General features: G+C 42.6%; 1 protein-coding gene across 1 annotated transcript; it reads left to right on the forward strand.

The window, feature by feature from the left end:
- The first annotated feature begins 2,005 nt into the window (after positions 1 to 2,005).
- LOC140499160 (2'-5'-oligoadenylate synthase-like protein 2) lies at positions 2,006 to 19,677 on the forward strand. Its single transcript, XM_072600238.1, has 6 exons — positions 2,006 to 2,285; positions 3,553 to 3,850; positions 5,816 to 6,027; positions 8,745 to 8,995; positions 14,331 to 14,478; positions 18,446 to 19,677. The coding sequence occupies exons 1-6, from the start codon at positions 2,088 to 2,090 to the stop codon at positions 18,974 to 18,976; spliced, it is 1,638 nt and encodes a 545-aa protein (XP_072456339.1). The 5' UTR covers positions 2,006 to 2,087; the 3' UTR covers positions 18,977 to 19,677.
- The last annotated feature ends 1,188 nt before the right edge of the window (positions 19,678 to 20,865 follow it).

A 20,865-nucleotide genomic window follows, 5' to 3' on the forward strand; every position in this document is an offset into this window, starting at 1 on the left:
AGATGAAATTGAACAAGAATAAATTTAGAGTCTTACATCTGGGTTAAAAATAGATCAGACTCACAAACACAAGAGGGGCAAGGCATAGCTAAACGGCAGTTCCGCTAAAAAAAAGATCTGGAGGTTTCAGTGAACCCCAAGGTCACTATGAGTCACCAGTGTGATGTAGCAATTGACAGCAAATACAGATGTTGAAGTGACCTTAGGTTGAATGACAAGAGAGCATGCAGAAATAAGGAAGAAATGTTGTGCTCTGCTCTGCTCTGCCCAGACCATCCATGGAATAATGAGGTTGATGCTGAGAGTACCACAGCCTCAGGTGGGATATCTAATGATGGACCTGGCATCTTAGACCAAATGGGTGCCTAATCCTTTTTTCTGAACTGCTCTTCCAATAGAACTGACTCCAAGGTGACCTCATCACATCATACCACCATCTATTTAGCTTTAGTCATATGATGCAATTCCATTTAACAGATAAGGTGACTGAGGCCCTGGCAGAAGTGACTCACACAGGGTCATATAGTAGATGATACTTGGGAGGATTCCAACCCAGGTCCCCAGATTCAAATCCAAAGTTCTTGCTACTACTGTGTAAGGGAATTGCCAACCCTCAGCTCTCTTGGACGGCGTACACCAATCACGGCTCAGGTAATCTGAGGGGAGATTGGTAAGGCATGAACAAGATGGCGCTGAGAGGAAGGGTTCCACCCCGGTTTACCACCAGATACTTCCTGAAACATGGCTGGAAAGTAGTAGCAAAACCTGCTTAAACTGGTTTAATCTTGCTTGTGCTGCTTACGTAACTAAGGTGTACATGATACTATATAAGTGCCTGAGCTAGTTTGAATAAACAGAGTTGCCTCACATCTTTGCCTCCCGCCTCATCCGTTACTCACAGCGAGCTCCTTCAGGGTCGACAGGCCCTGCTGGTCAGGTAAACCTGTCGACTCGGGGTGAACGGCCCTGATAAATCCCGTTCACTACTGTAATATGTCTTAGGAGAAAATTAACAAGGAACTGTAGGGTTTCCCTTCATTAAAAAGGGATGAATAGTTTGGAGAAGAGAGGAACTTCTTGGTAATGACTAGGCAGGGACAGTCATGAATGGGGATGCCTTCTCTGCCTCTCCCACCCCACCTGTCTGATCCCAGACCATCAGGGACCCATGGGTCTGCTGGCAAAAGGATCTCTTTCCCCAAACCTTCCTGCCAATGACTGCCTCAACCCTTATAGATGGACACTAAACATCCCATCCACATGCCAAAAGAACAGAATGCAGAATACCCATTTCATGTCCCTCTTAGTCCTGCTCTCTGCTGCTCCATGGTGGTGGGCCAGGCCCATCAAGGCTTTCTAACATGCAGAATAGACATGTATACCCATTCTGCCTGGATGAACTGGAAGTCATCAACTCCTTCTACTAACTTGGAGAACCATCCAGACACCATCTACAAGGCCATTTTGTCCTAAGGCCCTTACCATCTGCCCTGTCACACCTGGGCACCATCAACTGATCTGCCAATGCATGCAGTAGTTCTCCTGGGTCTTGCTCTCTACCCTCTCTCTGCACCCTTAGGACCTCAGGGCACTATCATTCACCCTAAAGTTCAACCATTACATGCACTCAGGCAGTGTGAACTCCTAGAGAGCAAAAGTTGTCAGGATTTTTTTTCTTTTTGGATCCTCAGTTATTCAGTGCTTGGTACATAGAAGCCCTTAAATGTGTTTTTTTTTTTCTTATTCACTTCATGCTTTCATTCAAGTGTCAAAAGATCTTACCAAAGCCATCGTCCCTATCCTTCAGTTGAGGAAAAGGGGTTAAGTCTTTCCAGGACAACTGTGTGCTGGGAGGGGCAATCCTGAGGTTCTGAGACAGGGCTATATTGAGAAAAACCACAACAGTTTCAAGTTCCCAGCAAACTGGAAACTGAGAAGGAAAGTGAAAGTAGTCATCCTGGCCAACAATCTAAGAGGGTGGAGAAGGAGGGCGGGGCAGGCAAGGTGGAGCCACCAGTAAACAGTGAGCTCAGGCAGGGAGAGGTCTGTGAGCATTCTGCTGGAGTTTCTCCCCCAGCCTGGTAGACATGGAGACATGCAAGGATTTGTACACCACCTCTGCGGAGGAGCTCGATGTCTTTGTGGCTCATATGTTACAGCCAGACAAGGAGTGGAAGGATGAGGTCAAAGATGTCTTTGAGAGGACTGCAGGATTCTTTCGAGAGCAATGCTTCCAGGACTATACTATGAGAGGCAAAAAGGTCAAGGTGATAAAGGTGCTGAAGGTAAGGACAAATTAATTTCTTTAGAGCAAAGGAACTCAACCTCACCTAGGAACAGGAGGAAGTGTGATGCTTCCGGGAAAAAGAACCCGGGCTCTAAAGTCAGAGACCCTGGGTTCAAATCTCATCTTTGAGGATGACTGGCTGTGTGATTTTGGACAAGTCAGTCTCCTAGACTTCTGTTTCTTTCTCCATAAAATTAGAGGGTTGGAGTAGATGGTCTCTGAGGTCCCTTCCATTACAGATCAATGATCCTAAAGTCACTTAGACTTTTCAAAGAACATGAGAATCAGTGATGGCCAGGGAGGGAAGCAGGAAGAAGAAAAGTGTTTGAGGTTCACCTTGGGTGGGAGGAGAGAGAAGAGACATGAAGACCTAAGTTCACAAGCTCTTTACTTCACAGGTAGATATTATCCTGAACTCTCAGGCCAGCCACTATTTTCCCCAATAGGACATGGCCACTATGGCCAGTTCTGTCCATATTCCCTCTCTCCTCTATCCACTCCTGCTGGATCTAGGTAACAAGGAGAGGTCTGTCGAGGAACTACCCTAGGGCCACTTTCTGATTCCTCTCCATCAAGTAGCACAGAGATGCTTGATAAATGAAGGCCAGAACCCATGATCCATTCTCTCCCCCTGCCCAGCCACTCAGTTTCCTCTGTGGGAAAATGGGAACACCTTCAGAAAAGTTTGAGCAGACTATCTGAATCTTATGGAACAAGCTAAGGTTTTCCACTCTCTCCTCTAGTGCCAACTCCTCTGGCTCTTTGATAAAAATCCTCCTTCTTTCTCCCTCTCATATCCTCAGTTCTCACTTTTCACTGGACTCTCTTCCACACAGTTCTCTTAGGACTGTGCTATACTTTTGCACTTTTCTTCTGTTGCCTATACTTACTTCCATTTCTTGTGCATGGCTTTTAAAAAACCTAAGGTAATTAGCGACTTTCCTTTGCATTCAACTTTGTGACAACGTTGTAGACAACACATCTTTTGTTCCCATCAGAATGCACTTTGACTGTCCTCAGTGAAAAAAAGTCCTAAACAGCAATTTCTTGGAAAAAGCTTTGTCTTCTCTCTTGGGCCTCAGTTTCTTTATTTGTAAAATTATGGTGTTGGACTCAATGACTTCCAACATCCCTTTGAGTTCTGAATCTGCTGTGAGTTATAAATGTTCCAGCTTACAAGTCTTAGAGAGTTTCACTTTGGTAACAAAGGCAACTCTATGTCAATCCCACCCTGCGTGATAATGAATTTTGTCTGTCTTTGGCAGGGAGGCTCCTGTTCCAAGGGTGTAGACCTAAAACACACTTCTGATGTGGATGTGCTCGTTTTCCTGAGTTGTTTCTCCAGCTATGAAGACCAGTACAAACTCCGAGATCCCATCATTGAATTCATGATGGAGAAACTTGAGAAGTGCCAAAAAAGCCTAGCTTATGACATTACCAACATCTCAAAACAAGAGTCCTCAAAAAAGTCTGTGCCCCCTCGATCCTTCAACTTCACTGTCCAGTCAAGGAAGTGGAAGAAACCAATCCATCTGGATGTACTACCAGTCTTCAATGCTCTAGGTAAAAACACACTAATGCCTACATGAGAGGACAGTCTTTCTAGGACCAAAGGTCTTAACCTGAGGTCCACAAAGGGACTGGACAGTTTTCATAGGGGGTAGAGAGCTGTGGGTTGGTTTCCACACAAAAATTACATCTTTATTTCATATCAGACCAATGAAGTCAACAAACATTTTGGCCACTATATGCCCAGCACTTTGTTAAACCCTGGGAATATAAAGAAAGGCAAAGCCTAGTCCTTTCAAAGAGCTCACGTTCTAATGGGGGAGACAAAATACAAACAAGTACGTACAAATAAGATAAAGACAGGATAAATTGAGAGTAATATCAGAAAGAGGGCATTAGCTTTAAAGGGAACTGAGGAAGGCTTCTTTCAGAAGCTAAGATTTCAGTTTCTATTTAAAGGAAGCCAGGGAAACCAAGAAGAGGTGACAAGAAAAGAGAGAGTTTGAATCTTGGGGACAGTCAGTGAAAATGACCAGAGTCGGGAGATGGGATGACTTGTGTGAGGAACAGCCAGGGCTCCAGTGTCATGGATCAAAGCACTCCTGGAGGGAAGCAAGGTACAAGACTGGCAATAAAGAGTCTGAGTTCTGAAGGGCTTTCACATCCAGAGGACTTTAAAATTTCATCTTAGCGGTAATAGGAAATAGAAATAGAAAAAAATCTGGAGTTTATAGAATTCAGAGCTCAACATGGTAATCCTACGTGTTTTATTCTATGCATTTAAAAATTATATTTTGAGAAGGGTTCTGTAGGCTTTCCCAGACTGCCAAAGGGCTCCAGGACATGGGAAAGAAAGCATAAGAACTCTTGTGTAAGGGTAATTGTCCGAGATGCAGATCCTTCTGGGAAGCATATGGAGGATGATTTGGCAAAACATGGTGGAGAGAGAGTCATCCATTGAAGCTTATTTTTAAAGTTCATTTGTACCTTCTCTTTCCTGGTCTTTTTGTCTCCTTGTCTATATTGCTGAGAGTTCCTGTTTGTCAGGGAGAAGGAGCCTGAGGTTTATCTGGTGGGTTGAAGTATGATGAATTAATTGTTTATGAGTTCTAAGTTCCAATTCAGTAAACAAGTATTGTGCAACTACTATCAGCTTGGTGCTAAGGATAGACAAAAAGACAAAATGAAAAAGTGTTCCTGCCCCCAGTGAGCTTACATTTTCCTTTGGAGGATGCAACATCTAATAAGATAAGCATACACAGGAAAATTGAGGACGAGGGAAAGAGGAGTAACAACTTCATGCTGAGCACAAGTACCTGACACCTGAAAGGTCTCAAAAAATATTTTTTGACTGAATGACTACGAGGTGGATCAGGAAAAGCATTCCAAGGAAGCTACCAAGTGAGTTGAGCTTGAAAGAAGAGACCCTTGACTATAGAGGTAGAGGTGACAAGGGATAAGGGACAGCTTGGTGTAAAAACAGAGATGGCACATGGAGGGTTGGATGTGAGCATCAATAGAATGGTCAGTTTGGCTAGAACACATCTTATGTTACAGAGAATGATGTGAATGGAAAGATATAAGAAGATACCCCAACCCACCCTTTGGTGGAGGTGGGAAATGCACAGGTGTTACACATTGCACATATTTTGAACTTCCTCAGTGTATCAATCAGTTATTCTGATGTTTTCCTCTCTAAAAAAATACTTGGACTATTTCTCATATGGGATGGCTCTCAGGGAAGAGGAAGGTGCATGGGATACCATGGTGATATAAGAAAGAGAAAACATCAATAAAAATTACATTAAAAATAAGTTTAAAGTAATGATAATACAATAAATGGATATCAATAAGACTAATAAGTCTGAAAAGATAGATTGGAGCCAGGTTATCAATGTCAAGTCATTTTATCCCAGAGACAAGAGAGAGCCACTGAGTATTCATGAGCAAAGGAGTGATCTAGCTAGATTTTGCTTGAAGATGGTTATTATCTCCAGACAATGTCTCTCCCATTGTCAGGGGAAGAAAATCCACCCTTGAGGCAAGAGAATTACCCAGCTCTGAATCCAAGACTTACTGTACAGCAAGAGGTTTATGAAAAACTACTAAAGAGTGGAAGGAGGCATGGAGAGTTCACTCCATCCTTCAGTGAACTACAAAGAAGTTTTGTGAAACATCGTCCTACCAAGCTGAAAAGTCTTCTTCGGCTAGTGAAGTACTGGTACAGAGAGGTAAGATGGGTGGGGCATCCACAAGCTTCACCTTGGCTCCAAGGGGTCAGGGGACAGACAGTCTAGAAGAACTAGTGTGACCAAGGGAAAGGGAAGTGTGTTTGTGACAAAGAGAAGCATGTGACTGTAAAGATGCCTTTGGAAGACTTACAACATTCCTCTGACAAGATCATTGGGTGTTTTCTTCCAGGTTTGAATGCTGGCTCTCCTATTTATGACTAGGGAGACATTGGGCAAAGCACTTCATTTCTCCAAATTGCTGGTTCCTCATTTCCAAAATGATAGGGGTGGACTAGAGAATCTCCAAGGTCCCTTCCAACCATAAATCTTATGGTCTTGCGAGATATCCACACAGATATCAACACTGCTAGGTCCCATTGCTAAAGCAATTAGCAAATACTTGGTAGGTGCTGTCCTGAGTGCTGGAGAAAGAATGATTTACAAATGAAATAGTCCCTGACCTCAAGAAGCTGGCATTCTCTCAGGGGAGATAACATGTACATATTCAAATGTATGCCCAAAATAGCAAGATATTTGCTATTAAGTAGAAATAAAGTAAATATAGAACAGGGGTTCTTAATCTGTGGGTCTTGGGAAAGATTTGTGGTGGTCTGTGAGTTTGGATATGGAAAATAATTTTATAATCATATTTCTTTACAACTAGTTTCCTTTGTAATTCTATGTATTTTATTTTATGCATTAGAAAACTCCATAGGCTTCAATGGGCTCCCAAAGGGGTCCAGGACACAAAAAGAATGAAGAACCCCTGGTATAAGGTCTATATTAAACAATCAATAAGCATTTTTAAGTGCCTGCCATATACCAAGAACTGTGTCCACAATGAAGATACAAAGTGGGAGTGCTTGGCTTCAAAATGACAGTTAGGTAGCATAGTAGATGAAGTACTAGACCTGGAATCAGGCAGACCTGAATTCAGATCTAGCCTCAGACATTTCCTGGCTCTGAGGTCCTGGGGACATCATTTAATTTCTCGTGAAATTATCCCAGTTTCCTCCTTCGTAAAATGGGGATAACTATTACCTAGCAATCTCCTAGAATCATTGTTAAGATGAGATCTCTGTAAAAGGTTTTATAAATCTGAATAGACAATTTTGAGGGGAGGACGTGCACATAGATAGATTGGTCTATTCAAGATACATAGAGTAGATACAAGGTCGCTTGAGAGACAAAGGCCCTAGGAGCTGGGTGGTGAGAGCAAAATGTCTCCTTCAGAATGTGGCATTGGAGCTCTAAATTTTGAAGAGGTTCTGAGAGACAGAAGCGAGGAGGAAGCATGTACCAGGCAAGGGGAACAGCCAGTGGAGAGACAGCAAATGGAACATTGTGTTTGAGGGCAGCAAGAAGTGTTGGGTTGGTTGGACCATGAAATGGAAAAAAAGCTGGAAATGTAGAGAAGAGCTCAGCTGTGAAGAGCTAGGTCTACAAATGTCAAGTAAAGGAGTTTGTAATTCATCCTAGAAGTAGTAAGGAGGCCCTGAAGTTTATTAAGAGAATGATATGGTCAGTCCTGTGTTTTAGGGGAAGAAATCACCTTAGCAGGTAAGTGGAGGAGATTTGAGGCAAGAAGACCAATTAAAGTCTATTTCTATAACCTAGATGTGAGATGATAGGGTCCTGACTTAGGGGAATGGCTATGTGAGTGGAAAGGATGGGATATAGGTGAGAAGTGTTCCAGATAGAAACTGTAAGATATGATTGGATATGTGGTTCAGGTGAGAGTGAACAGTTGAGGATAATGCTGAAATTACAAACCTAAGTAATTAGGAGGCTGGTGATGTCCTTGAATTAAATAAAGTGAACAGGGCAAAATGGAAAGGCTTCATGTAGAAGGTGGGTGTCTGTGCTAAGTTTATGAAGAACAGTAGAGATTCTAAAAGACATAAGTGAGATGGAAGACCATTCCAGGCATGGGAAACATTCTGTACAAAAGCACAGAGATGGGAGATAGAGCCATGTGTAAGGCATAAGAAGACCAGTTTGGCTGGACCAACAAACACACAAAAGGAGCTAACCAATGTATAAGAAAATTAAGTTGGAATCGCATTGTAACTAAAATATACTTGTTGCTTACAAGAGGTTGCCTTCACAGTATTCCCTAAAACCCAGAAAAGGTATGAAGTATTTCCCTCAGGCCATTTCTACAGGACTGTCTTTCATATCTCAGCAAGCCTTTCCAAGCCTAAATTCTGCCCCCCACTGATGACCCAAGAGCAAGATGAAGACCTTACCACATGCTGCTTCTATGACCTAATGGATCTTTGGACATTAAAACCATTCTTGCTACACCATGATGTAAGGACAATGTTATTATCAAATGAGATATTTGTAAAATGCTTAACGGACCTGACACAGAGTAAGAGCCTACTAAATGTTTCCTCCCTTCTCATCTTCTCCCTTTTCAGTGTAAGGTGAGGTATAGATAAAGGTAGGCCATGGTGAAAGTGAGATTCAGATTTCTTGTCAATACTCAGAGGTCTTGGAAAAGATTGAAATTGAAATTCTTGGGAGCCTTGAAATTATAGGACTGGTTAAGTCTCTAAAATGTGCTTAAGGGCCTGGCTGTCTTGGAGAATTCAGGTGGGTGATAAACATAGAGAAAAGCAAGATGGAGAAGACCTTGGATTTTACCGAGCAGCATTCCCAATGTGAAATCCTAAAACTCCTCGATCTTCAAATATTTCTATCTCTTTTAATAGTATGTGAAAAACAAATACCCAGGAAAACGTTGCCCTCCCAAATATGCCCTGGAGCTGCTGACTATCTATGCCTGGGAGACAGGAACCCAAAAAGCAGAAGACTTCAGTCTAGCTAAAGGATTTGTGACTGTGATGAAGTTGCTAATGTATTACAGAAGAATCTGTATCTGCTGGACCGACTATTATAATTTCGAAAACCATGTGGTTGGACACTTTGTGAAAAGGCAGCTGACGACCGGGAGGAAAAAGAGGTGAGTAGCTTCCTCTCCTTGCCACTGCTCTCTATGGGTGATTGTCAGTGGAGACTAAGAATGAACAGTCACATAGCAAGAGCTGGCCATTGTGTAATGCTTTAAGATTTAAAAAGCACTTTACATGCTGGGTGATGTAGCACATAGAGTTCTGGACCTGGAGTCCAAAAGACCCGAGTTCAAATCCAGCCTCAGGCACTTAATGACTCTGTGACCTTGAGCAAGGCACTCAACTTTTGTCTGCCTCAGTTTCCTAAACTGTAAAATGGGGATAATGATAGCACTTGTCCCCTGGGGGTGTAGTGAGGATCCAATGAGACAGTATTTAGAAAGTGCTTAGCACAGGGCCTGGCACACAGTAGGTGTTCTATAAAAGTGCTCTCTCTCTCATACAACAACCTTGTAAAGTGTTATGATTATTTACGGCATTTTTACAGATGAGGAAATAGAGATTCTAAGAACTTAATTTTCCAGCTAAGACCTGGGGTTCTTGAATTTGGGGCAAAATCAGGGCATGGGAAACTCTTAGACAAGAGTATGTAAGTATATTGGAGTATTTGTGTCTGAATTTGGAAGGGAAACCAGGGAAAGGGTAGAACTCAGAGAACTGATTTTGATGCTCCAAGAGGTGATAACAACTAGGAGATTCTGTCTGAGTTCTGTGTTCCAAGATGGTTTCAAGGGTCTCATGACCTCCCTCAGCCTCTCCCTTCTCTGCCAGGGCTCAGCTCTCCTTCTAATCACCCCTTTGTGTTGCTCATTCTTTCCAGAACAGCTTGGTAAGAGCCAGGTGGGACTTGCCATCTACCCTTGCCACTGCTCAACTGATGGGCTCCCCACTCTTTTCAGTCTGATCTCTGGCAAATTGTGTGGCTCTCTTTAAGAATGTCTGGGTATGACTCCAGTACATCTTCTGGCTCATAGATTCTGATAGCACAGGATTGCTTAAAGGGTGGAGAAAGAATGCATGTTCCTCTGAACTGAAAACCCCAGGAACCAATCTGTTCTCCAACCACTAAATATACAAGGAAACAGTTCCTTGAACTGGTTTCAATGGGAAATTGGATGACCTTCCCCTCAGTTCAATTCTATCCTGATGGGAGAATCCTTATAGAAAGCAGCAGTCAGTGCCATCACATGAGGGTACCACAAAATTTCCTTGTACTCTTTATAAGTGAGTGTCGCCACCCCTTAAATCTACTAAAATTGTCCCACTTAATGGTGCTCCAAAGTTTAAGCTGGCCTCTCTTTAATAATCAAGTGAGGACAAAAGTAGCATTCCCTCCATCTACAACTACTCTACAGTTTCATCAGCACAATCCATCATTTCTGAGCAAGAGGGTCATTTGGCCAATCCTCAGCCTCTACCTCAGAAATTCACAAGGTCCTGGAGGAAGGGGAAAAATGGGAAGGAGAGCAGCACACATCAAGAAGTTGGCAGACAGAAGCCCCAAGAGGGATAGTGCCTCTTCTTCTTCTTCTTCTTCTTCTTCTTCTTCTTCTTCTTCTTTTCTCTCTCTCTCTCTCTCTCTCTCTCTCTCTCTCTCTCTCTCTCTCTCTCTCTCTCTCTGTCGCTGTCTCTCTCTCTCTCTCTCTCTCTCTCTTTCTCTCTCTCTCTCTCTCTCTCTCTCCCTCCCTCCCTCCAAAACATTGTTACAGAGAGCCAAGTCCAAAACCTATCACTACCCTGGGATGACGTCTGCTACAGTCTCTCATCTCCACAACAGCAGCCATGACACATCATGCCAATGTCAGATGGAAGCTCGACCTAGTACCTCTACAGTCTTTATTAATTCAAAAATCTGTGACCCTGTTACTAATCCTGAGATCACTGACTTAGAGCTAGACGGAACCTTAGAGCTGCCAACAAGTCAGACCCCTTCATTTTATAGATGAGGAAACTGAGGCCCAGAGAGATTAGGTAACTTGTCCAGGGTAATACAGGGAGTATCTGAGGTAGGTGGGATCCCAGGTCTTCCTGATTCAAAGTCCAGTGCCCAATGCTGTCTCTAAGAAGCTACATTGTACCATGTTGTCTCTAACATAAGAAGAGCTATGATAGTAGAAGGCTCTTGTAGGTTAAAAGGGAGAAAAGGGTTGGGATGACCAAGGAATGAGTCAATTGCATCAAATATCTCACCCCCAAAAGCCCTATCACCTCTAGGTATCAGGGACATAAGGTTTGGAGAAGACCTCACTTTCTGACTGAAAATTTCCTCTTTTTCTCCCTTCTTCATACCCCCAAGGGTTGTTTCAGGAGGTAGTGAATTCTCTCTGAATGGAACTCTCCAAGAGGCTAGATAAACACTGGTCAAAGATATTGCAGAAGGTGTTCAGGGTTCAAGGACAGCTGAGTTGTGCAGTAGATAAACTGTCAGACTTGGAATCAAGAAGACTTATCTTCCTGAGTTCAAATCTGGCTTTAGACACTTCCTAGTTGTGTGACCCTGGACAAACCATTTAGCCCTGTTTGCCTGACTTTCTTCATCTCTAAAATGAGCTGGAGAAGAAATGGCAAACCACTCCAGTGTTTTTGCCAAGAAAACCCCAAATGGGGTCACAGAGAGTCAGACACAACTGAAAGGACCAAAGAATAATAACAATGTGGGCAGTGGAAGCATCACTTAGTGGACACAACTCCATGTCCAGACCAAAAGCTCTGTCTTCAAATACCAGCTCTGGCGTTCACTAGCTGTATTATATTTTGGTAGGCTGAATCAACTCAATGGAGCAAGCATTGTGTGAACACCTGTTATGGGCCAGGCATGCTTTAGATGCAAAGAATACAAAGACAAAGCCAAATAAGTTTTCCTCAAGGACCTTTCATTCTCCCAAGGGTAAACACAGACATAAATAAGAACTTCCCCTACCCAAAAAAAGTATGTACATTTTGGGGTGGACCAGGTCTTTGATTCCATCTCTGAATGGAACTTCTTATGAAAAACTCCTTCTACCAGCACAGATCAGCATTTTCTCTGAAACTCATGATGTTAGGGACTTGCCTGGACCACCAAGAGGTTAAGTGACTTAATTAGCATCAAAGACAAGAGAACTGGCCAAAGCCTGGCTGCTGAATCAGCTGCTACATGCCAAGAGTTGTTTGAACGGTACAAAGTCGAGGTGAAATATAAAATACTTAATGAATAATCCTATAGACCATGTTACATTCTCGTAACAGTATCAGCCTTCCAGAGGATTGTAGCAACAATTATAAGCCAAATTGTTGCATTCTGTTTTAAGTTCAATTTTGGTCAAATGAAAACTTGCAAATCAGGAATGTTTAGCATTTCTTTGGAATATAGAAATCAATTATCACCTCTGTTTATATTATATATTATTGAGTATCTTTTTATTTTCCCTTTTTGAGGAAATCATACATGTGAATCATTGCCCTTCTTATAAGCAAAGTTGTCCTGGAGAACTAGAATCTAGTGAGCTGAGGGCTGTTAGAATAGGGAACCTTGCCACATTTCAATAGAGACCAGCCTCTCCAGCACTGAATTTGGTCCAAACTACATAACTGGGTAAAGAATGAAAAGTAGCTATAGTACTCCAGAACCCACAAGCTCATCCAAGTTAGATAAAGCTCCAAATAGATGGAAATGAGAAGTTATATTCCAGTAATGGGAGACATCCTGTGAAAACGGAGAGACAAGAGATGAAATACTTTTTAAAATGATATTTATTTATTTCATTAAATATTTTCCAATTACATTGTAAGCCATTTTTAATATTCACTTTTTTTAAATTTTGAGTTCCAAATTCTCTTTCTCCCTCCAGTCTCTCCCTTAATGATTAAGAAAGAAATTAATTATGATAGTCTTGCAAAACATTTCCATATTAGCCATATTGCAAAAGAAAACACAAGAAAAATGAAGAAAGGGAAAAGAATATGCTTCAATCTGCATTCAGAATTCATGAGTTCTTTCTCCTGAGGTGGAAAGCATTTTTCATCAAGAGTCCTTTGGAATTGTCTTGGGTCATTTGTATTGCTGAGAATAGCTAAGTCTTTCATATCTGATCATTATTACAATATTGTTTTTACTGTATACAATGTTCTCCTCATTCTGCTCACTTCATTTTGCATCAGTTCAAAAAACCTTCCCAGGTTTTTCGGAAACCATTTTGCTCACCATTTCTTTTAGCACAATAGTATTCCATCCAGAACTTGTTCACTCACTCCCCAATTGACAGGCATCCCCTCAATTTAATGGAATGCTTTTTGATGAAAATAATAATCAAGCAAGTCATTTCCCTCTCTGAGTCTTGTGGGGAGGAAAATGAGAATCACAACTGTTTTTTCAACATCTTCACGGACTAACAATGTAGTAATTACCCAACCACCTAATCACCTAATATGAGAACCCTCATAAAATACATAGTAAACTGGATGGGCTCATCCACTGTTGTAACAACTACTTGCTGTCCTTGGATAAGAGATTGCCGTTTTGTCTAAAAGGATTTCTTTCACGATTGTAAAAGTATTTGGGTCATTTCCCCTTTCCCCTTGCCCTTGAACGTGTAATATTTTCTTACTCTGAAGTATATCCTGTCACAATCTAAATGGCCTCCTTTTTTCTCTCTTGACTGATCCCCATATTTCTCTACTTCTCTCTTACCTGGGAAATGCTTTACTATCCTAAATTGCTACAGAATGTTGCTGATTGCCTGTGTAGTCTAAGTGGGCCTAAAAGGTTGTAAAAAACAAGATTTTCTGAAATCCCAATTTGCTCTTATCAAGAGAAGATTCCTCATCATGCTAATAAATCTCTTTGCTTTTAATTTGGCCTCCTGTTTTTGACCCATGGTCAGTGGACCCCCACTGATAGGTATGCCTCACTCAAGAGGCTGACAGGCTGCCCAACAGCTTCCATTTCCTTATCTATAAAATGAAGGGGTTGGATATAATGATGATGATAATAACAGTCATCATTTCTATTGCACTTACTATGTACATTTATTACCTTATTTGATCCTCACAATGACGATGGAAGGTAGGAGCTATCATCCCAACCTTATCGTTGGGGAAATTGAAACAAAACAGAAGTTAAGTGACTTGCCCAGGGTCACACAGCTAGTAAGTGTCTGATGCTGGATTTGAACTCAGGTCTTCCTAACTTCAGACCTCGCATTCTGTGTCACCTAGCTACTTAGATGACCTCCAAGGTCTCTTTCAGCTCAAAATCTATGATCCTATGATATTATAATTATTTTTCACTTTTAAATTCTGTGATCCTGAGCTAGGAGAGGAAGAATTCTCTAGCCTAGCCCAAATGGTTCCACCAGAATGGTTGAGGAGCCTGAACAAAAGTGACAATCTTCTTTGATTTTATAGGCCAGTGATCTTGGACCCAGCAGACCCTACCAACAAAGTAGGATATAAGTGTGAGTGGTACATGGTAGCCAAGGAGGCTTCCTATTGCCTTAGACAGACCTGCTCTCAAATGAAAGATGGAAGGCACATCTCAAGCTGGAGAAAAAAGGTAATGACCCTTCCTTTGGGATCCAGAGAACTCTATCTATTTTCTGCCCCCCTCATAGCCTCTAATGTGACTGTGGGATCTTTTACGTCCAATAAATTCTCCCTTTGAATGAGATTCGGCCTAGAGGAACTATTCCATGCCCAGAATTGACTCTTCCTGGGACTGGAGTCATTCTTCTCTAAGTACAGGGTCTCTGTAGTCAAGGGAACAGAAACTGGTAACAAAGAATACTCAAGTGCACTTCTCAGGAGGGGAGGGGGCTCTTGTGACCTAGGGCAGGTGGTTGTTGCCCTTCGTTCTCAAACAGGACCAAAATGACATCACCATGATAAAGTGAAGTTTCAATGTGTATGAGTATAGCTGATCAGACCAATACAAACTCAGAATGCTCTACCACAGATTGGGCACAGATAGTCCGTGTGAACATTTGCGATGGTACTGCAAATTTGTGCATCCTATGTTTCCTTTGTGCTGTTTCAATTCTGCTTTGCTCTTAGAGCACAGCACCTTCTCTGATGTAGGCATGCCACGGTGAGTGGTCCTGTGCCAGTGTCTCCCATGTCCCACAATCAAACCCAAAGTTCTTGAGAAAGCCCTTGAAAGTGCTCTTGTATCTCTTCTTCTGACCACCATGTAACTGTCTGACCCATGTAAGTTCTCCATAAAATAGTCTTTTTGGCAAATGTACATCTCTGCATTCAAGCAACATGGTCAGTCCATCGGAGTTGCACTCTCTGAACCATAGTTTGTATGCCTGGCAGTTTAGTTTGAGCAAGGTCCTCAGTGTCTGGTACCTTATCCTGCCAGGTGATCCTCAGAATTTTCCTAAGACACTTCAGATGGGAGTGATTCAGTTTCCTGGTATGGCGCTGGTAGACTATCCATGTTTCACAGGCATATAACAATGAGGTCAGCACAACGGCCCTGTAGACCTTCAGTTTGGTAGTCAGCCTAAGGCCTCTTCTTTCCTAAACTTTTCTTCAGTGCCTCCCAAACACTAAGCTAGCTCTGCCAATCCAAGCATCAACCTCATTGTCAATGTGTACATCCCTGGAAAGTACACTACTAAGGTAAGTGAACTTCTCCATAGCATTCAAAACTTCTACATTTGTTGTAACCGATGGCTCCATGTATGGATGATGTGGTAAAGGTTGATGGCACACCTGTGACTATTATGCCAAAATCAGCACAGGCAACAGAAAATTGATCCATACTTTGTTGCAACTCAGCTTCAGAGGCTGCATTGAGTGCACAATCATCTGCAAACAGAAAATCATGCACCAACACTCCCTCCACTTTGGTCTTGTCTTGTACCCTTTTCAAATTGAAGAACTTCTCATCAATACAGTAGTTGACCTTGATGCCGTGTTTATCCTCATTGAAAGCATTTGACAACATGGCTGAAAACATCATGCTAAAAAGCATGAGAGAAAGGACACAGCCCTGTTTCACTCCATTGATGACTGGGAAGGCACAGGAACATTGTCCACTATCCAGAATCTGGACAAACATACCATCATGAAATTGACATACAATGCTGATGAATTTCTCTAGGCCAACAAATTTTGACATAGTTTTCCATAATCCCTCACGACTAACAGTGTCAAAGGCCTTGGTCAGATCTACAAACGTTGTGTACAGACCTCTGTTCTGCTCCTGGCATTTCTCCTGAAGTTGTCGGGCAGCAAACATCATACAGACTGTCCCTCGGCCCTTTCTAAAGCCACACTGGCTCTCAGGTATATGACCAACTTTTGAAGGAGCAGCCTATTAAGGAGGATTCTGGCAAGAACCTTTCCAACAATGACTAAGAGAGAGACTCCGCTGCCCCAACCATAATTGCTTCAGAACAATCTATTCCTTTTATAAAGATGGACAGTGGGGGCATCCTTGAACTCCTGGGGGATAACCTCCTCTTGACATATAACCTGGAAAATTTCAGTCAGCTTTTATATGAACAATGGTCCCCCTACCTTATAAATCTCAGCTGGAACAGAATCACCACCAGGTGCTTTGCCTGAAAGGAGCCTAATGACACTCAAAACTTCTTTTTCAGCTGGAAGTTTAGCTAAGGAGGGATTGACTTCCATCTGAGGTAAATGGCTAGTGGTCTCAGCATTGATTGATGATGGTCTGTTGAGAACACTATGGAAGTGTTCAGCCCATCTCTCTAGGATCAGCCCTTATCACTAATCAATGTGGCTCCATCAGCACTGAGTAACTGCGATGCACCATAGGTTTTTGGTCCATAAATAGCTTTTATGGAATCATAAAAGCACTTTGGATTGTTACCATCAGCATAAAACTGAATTTCATCTGCCTTCTTACTGAGCCAGGAATCCTGCATCTCTCTAAGCTTTACTTGTACTTTACTTTTGATGGAATTAAATGCTGCCTTCTTAGAGGTGGATGAACTATCCTGCGGGTAAATCCTGTGGAGTTCTCATTTTTCATTTAGCAGCTTCTGGATTTCCCCATCATTTTCATCAAACCAGTCTTGGTGTTTGCGAGTGTTCTGACCCAGATGAGCAAATGCAGTGCTGTACAGCAAATCTCTGAAAGCTGCCCACTCCTTTTCTCTTCCACCGTTGCCAACTCTGTGTTGCCTCAACTTTCCCTACAACTTAGCAACAAATTGTTCACACTCAGAGAAGAGCTCTAATTTGTTGACATTGATTCTCCTGGTAGTCATTTTGCCTTGGGAACAATGCTTTTGATTAATGCGAATATTTAGCTTTGAAAGGATAAGTCTATGATCAGTCCAGCACTCTACATCACACATTGCCTTTGTCACTCTCACATATTGTCTGTCTCTTCTCCTTACAATCACATAGACTGTTAGATGCCAATGTTTCCTGCAAGGGTGCATCCATGAAGTTTTATTGCATTTAGGTAAATGGAAAACAGTGTTAGTGATGAGAAGGTCATGCCATGCCCAAGTCTTCAGCAGTAAATGACCATGGCTGTTGCTATTTCCAACTTCATTTCTCCCTGGGACTCCATGCCAAGCCTAGCAGTCTCAGCCTACTGTAGCATTAAAGTCACCCAGAATTATAAGCTTGTCCTCTTTTGGCACATTGATGATAAGGGTCTCTAGGTCTTCATAAAAGTTTTCTTTGACCTTATCATGGCTCATCATGATGGGAGCATAGACACTGATGAGGGTGGCATGGAGTTTTCTTGCAGATGACAATCACATTGTTATAAGACTGTCATTCACTCCTTTTGGCAAGCATAAAAGATTGCTGACTAGATTAGTTTTGATTGTGAAACCTACGCCAGCTTCACAGCACTTCCGTTCACTGCAGTCACTCCTGAAAAATGTGTATCCAGCTCCAACTTCAGTAAGTTGGCTTTTATTTGCCAGCCTTGTTTCACTCAGGGCTGCTATTTGGATGCAATACCTGTTGAGTTCTCTGGCAACAAGAGCAGTTCTTCTTTCAGGTCTACTGGATTTTGTGTTTTCTATAAGTGTGCACATGTTCCATGTGCCGATGGTGAGTGGAATCATCTTTGCAGATGTTTTTGTATATTTCGTATATTTTTTTGTGTGTTTTGACCACAGAGTGGGATTCCCTGCCTCCTGCAGTAATCAGGCCAGGGCTGGGTAAGCAGACAGTTTTGAGGGCTCCTTTTCTAGCCCCCTTCCTCTCACCAAGAGGTGAACAGTGTGACCCTTAAAAGGTTTCTCAGACACCCAGGAGACTGCCAAGTCCCACCACTGCTTCCAGTGAGAAACGACCCTATGGCCTGGCCCACCTATGTACAGGTTAAGACTACAGCTCCCAGTGTATCTGCTCCTGCTGCTTTATCACTTGCATGTTGCTGCAGGAGTTTGAGTCATAATAGTAAAATGGTATGGGTGAGTAGAGGGACAGTAGAGACCCACAGATAACAAATGATTCTCTCTCCTTCTCCCCCCACCCCATCTCTCTCTCTCTCCCTGTCACTCTCTTTTTCCCTGCAGGGAGCAAGAAATATATGGGTGATTCTCACATATCCTGGTTTATGGGAGTTGAAATTCTATGTGAATGCCTATGATCCCATCCAACAGATGAAAAAGGAAATTGAAAGGGTTAAAAAGATCCCCATAGCTGATCAGCGCCTCTCCTTTGAGGAACCCAGGAGAAAACCCAAGGTATTGATGGGACACAAAAACCTGGCAAAGTATCGTGTCTCCTACCAAATACAAATCCAAGTGCTGGACATCAATTCTGCTAGATGCAAAATCCATGTGAAATTTCCTGATGATACATACCACACTTACCCCTATGAAAGCAAAGACACCATCCTGATGGTGAAACAACAGATTGAAGATCACAAAGGGCTTCCCGTGATGGGGCAGCTCCTGAGATTCCAAGGTCAACTCCTTTCAGAGGGAAAAAATCTCAAAGACTATGGCATTAAAGATGGTGACACCCTGGAGTTCCAGTTGACCAGGAAACAAAAACGCAAGTCAGAGAAAAAGAAAAAAAAGGAGGTGTTGGTAAGAGCTTAGCAGTCATGGGAACATCCTCATGCTCCCATCACTGAAGCAAGCCCTGACTCCAACTCTTCATCTTCCTGCTCCACCCTCTCACTCTCCCTTTCATATCAGAAGTGGGCCAGACAGTGGCTCCACCGAGTGTTGGATGGGGATCATTCTTTAAAGGGATGGGGAGACTATGTCATTGCTTTGCCACTCAAAAGTATCAAAATGCCCAGCTAAGAGAGAATTTGTGTTAGCAGCAACACCCTGGGATCTCAATGCCCTCCAGGAAGTACCTGCCTAGCTGCTGTGATGATTCTGGAGGAGCAGAGGAAAGGAGGTGTGTTCAATTTTGACCTGGTATCTTTTCAAACTGATTCTTGTCCTCTTCTTAAATTGAGTTTTTAATTGCATTTTATACTTCATAAATACTTTTTATTGCATTTTTATCCTCAAGCCTGAAATTCCTAAAAGGAACTCACTTAGGCCTGGCTCAGAATACAGGGAAAGGAGCCAGGGATGGTGGGCCTGGACCTTCCCTCTTAGGCTGCCCCTCCAGGAAGTCCTTCAGTGCCTCTTCTCTCCATCTTTGTCATCCTTTTCCACCCTGATCTTACACAAGGAAGGGATGCCTCTAGGGAGGACCTGGATTGATAGGCTGTTCTTTGTCTTCCGAGTGGTCCCAGACAATTGTAAATTCTACAGATCAATAAAAATTGTCTTGTTTCAGACTTGCCTTCCTATGGGTGTCTCTGGTTCCTTGTGTATTACAGAAGGCATCAAGCAGGGAGGATGCGTTACAGACCCAGGGAACAGATAGGCTCGCATGTGGGAGATCTCTGATCCACAGGACCATATATAGCTTGATGTATACACACTTCACTCCATGATGAATTCTTGGGGAAGATTCAAGAGGGTTGTGATGCGTGAATGAATGAATAAGCATCTATTAAATGCTTACTATATAGTAAGCACTGAGTAGCCACAGTCCCTGCCTTCCAGGGCTCACACTCTAATTGGAGGAGAAAACACATCAGAGAGTTAATTACAATGCTGACAGAAAGCCCCAGAAGTCTTAAAGGTGCATCAAAGGGGTGGAGGACAAGACCCATGGGTCTTTGAGGTTTATCAACCAGTCAGATGGCAGTGCCTAGAGGTCAAGAAGATGCTATAGCAGGGCAGACAGCAAAGCCTATCTGCCCTCCATCTTACTGAAGAGGTTATGGTTGGTGACTCCCTGCTAATTCAAGTAATATGAGCATCCCTGGATGCCTGGACTACTGTAACAATATCAACTATGCTGGTTGATCTCCCTGCCACAAGTCTCTCTTCACTCCAATTCGTCCCCCACTCTACTGTCAAAGCACAGATCTGTTCATATCAACTCTTCCCCTCCCTATTTTCCTCCCCTCTGGCCATTCCATAAACTCCAGTGTTTTCTCAAAGGGATGAATTGGAGCCTGCTCCTATGGACTGTTTATGTGACCCTGGGCAAGTCATTGAATCACTGAAACACTTTAAGAAAGTAAATTGCAGAGCTGGTGCTGACCTACATCAGTATATGGAATTTTCTCACCTGGGAATTCCCTATGCCAGAGAAATCTCCAGCCCAGTCCCTATCCGTGTCCTGTTCTTGTATACTTATTCTACGTGCACTGATACATATCTTTGTTGTCTCCCCCATTAGAGTATAAACACCTTGGAAGTAAGATTGTTTTCATTCCTTGAATCTGTGTCCCCAGAGTGTAGCATGTGATAGACTTTAATAAATGATTTTTGAATGATTGATTGATAGGAAGTCACCTCCATGGGAATGGGAAACTGATAAAAGGTTACTCCTATGGAATCAATTTGTCCAGATCCAGGGATCAGCCTCCAGCTAGTGAAGAAGCAACAATTGAAATTCTCTATCATTTCTC

This window comes from Notamacropus eugenii, chromosome 4, assembly GCF_028372415.1.
Source record: "Notamacropus eugenii isolate mMacEug1 chromosome 4, mMacEug1.pri_v2, whole genome shotgun sequence".
In the NCBI taxonomy this organism is placed as follows: Eukaryota; Metazoa; Chordata; class Mammalia; order Diprotodontia; family Macropodidae; genus Notamacropus; species Notamacropus eugenii.

Bases quoted from the DNA above. Each gene is read 5' to 3' on its own strand.
- LOC140499160 (XM_072600238.1), top strand. From the start codon at position 2,088: ATGGAGACATGCAAGGATTTGTACACCACCTCTGCGGAGGAGCTCGAT. The intron at 2,286-3,552 runs GTAAGGACAAAT...TGTCTTTGGCAG, and splicing joins AGGTGATAAAGGTGCTGAAG to GGAGGCTCCTGTTCCAAGGG. The intron at 3,851-5,815 runs GTAAAAACACAC...TCCCATTGTCAG, and splicing joins ACCAGTCTTCAATGCTCTAG to GGGAAGAAAATCCACCCTTG.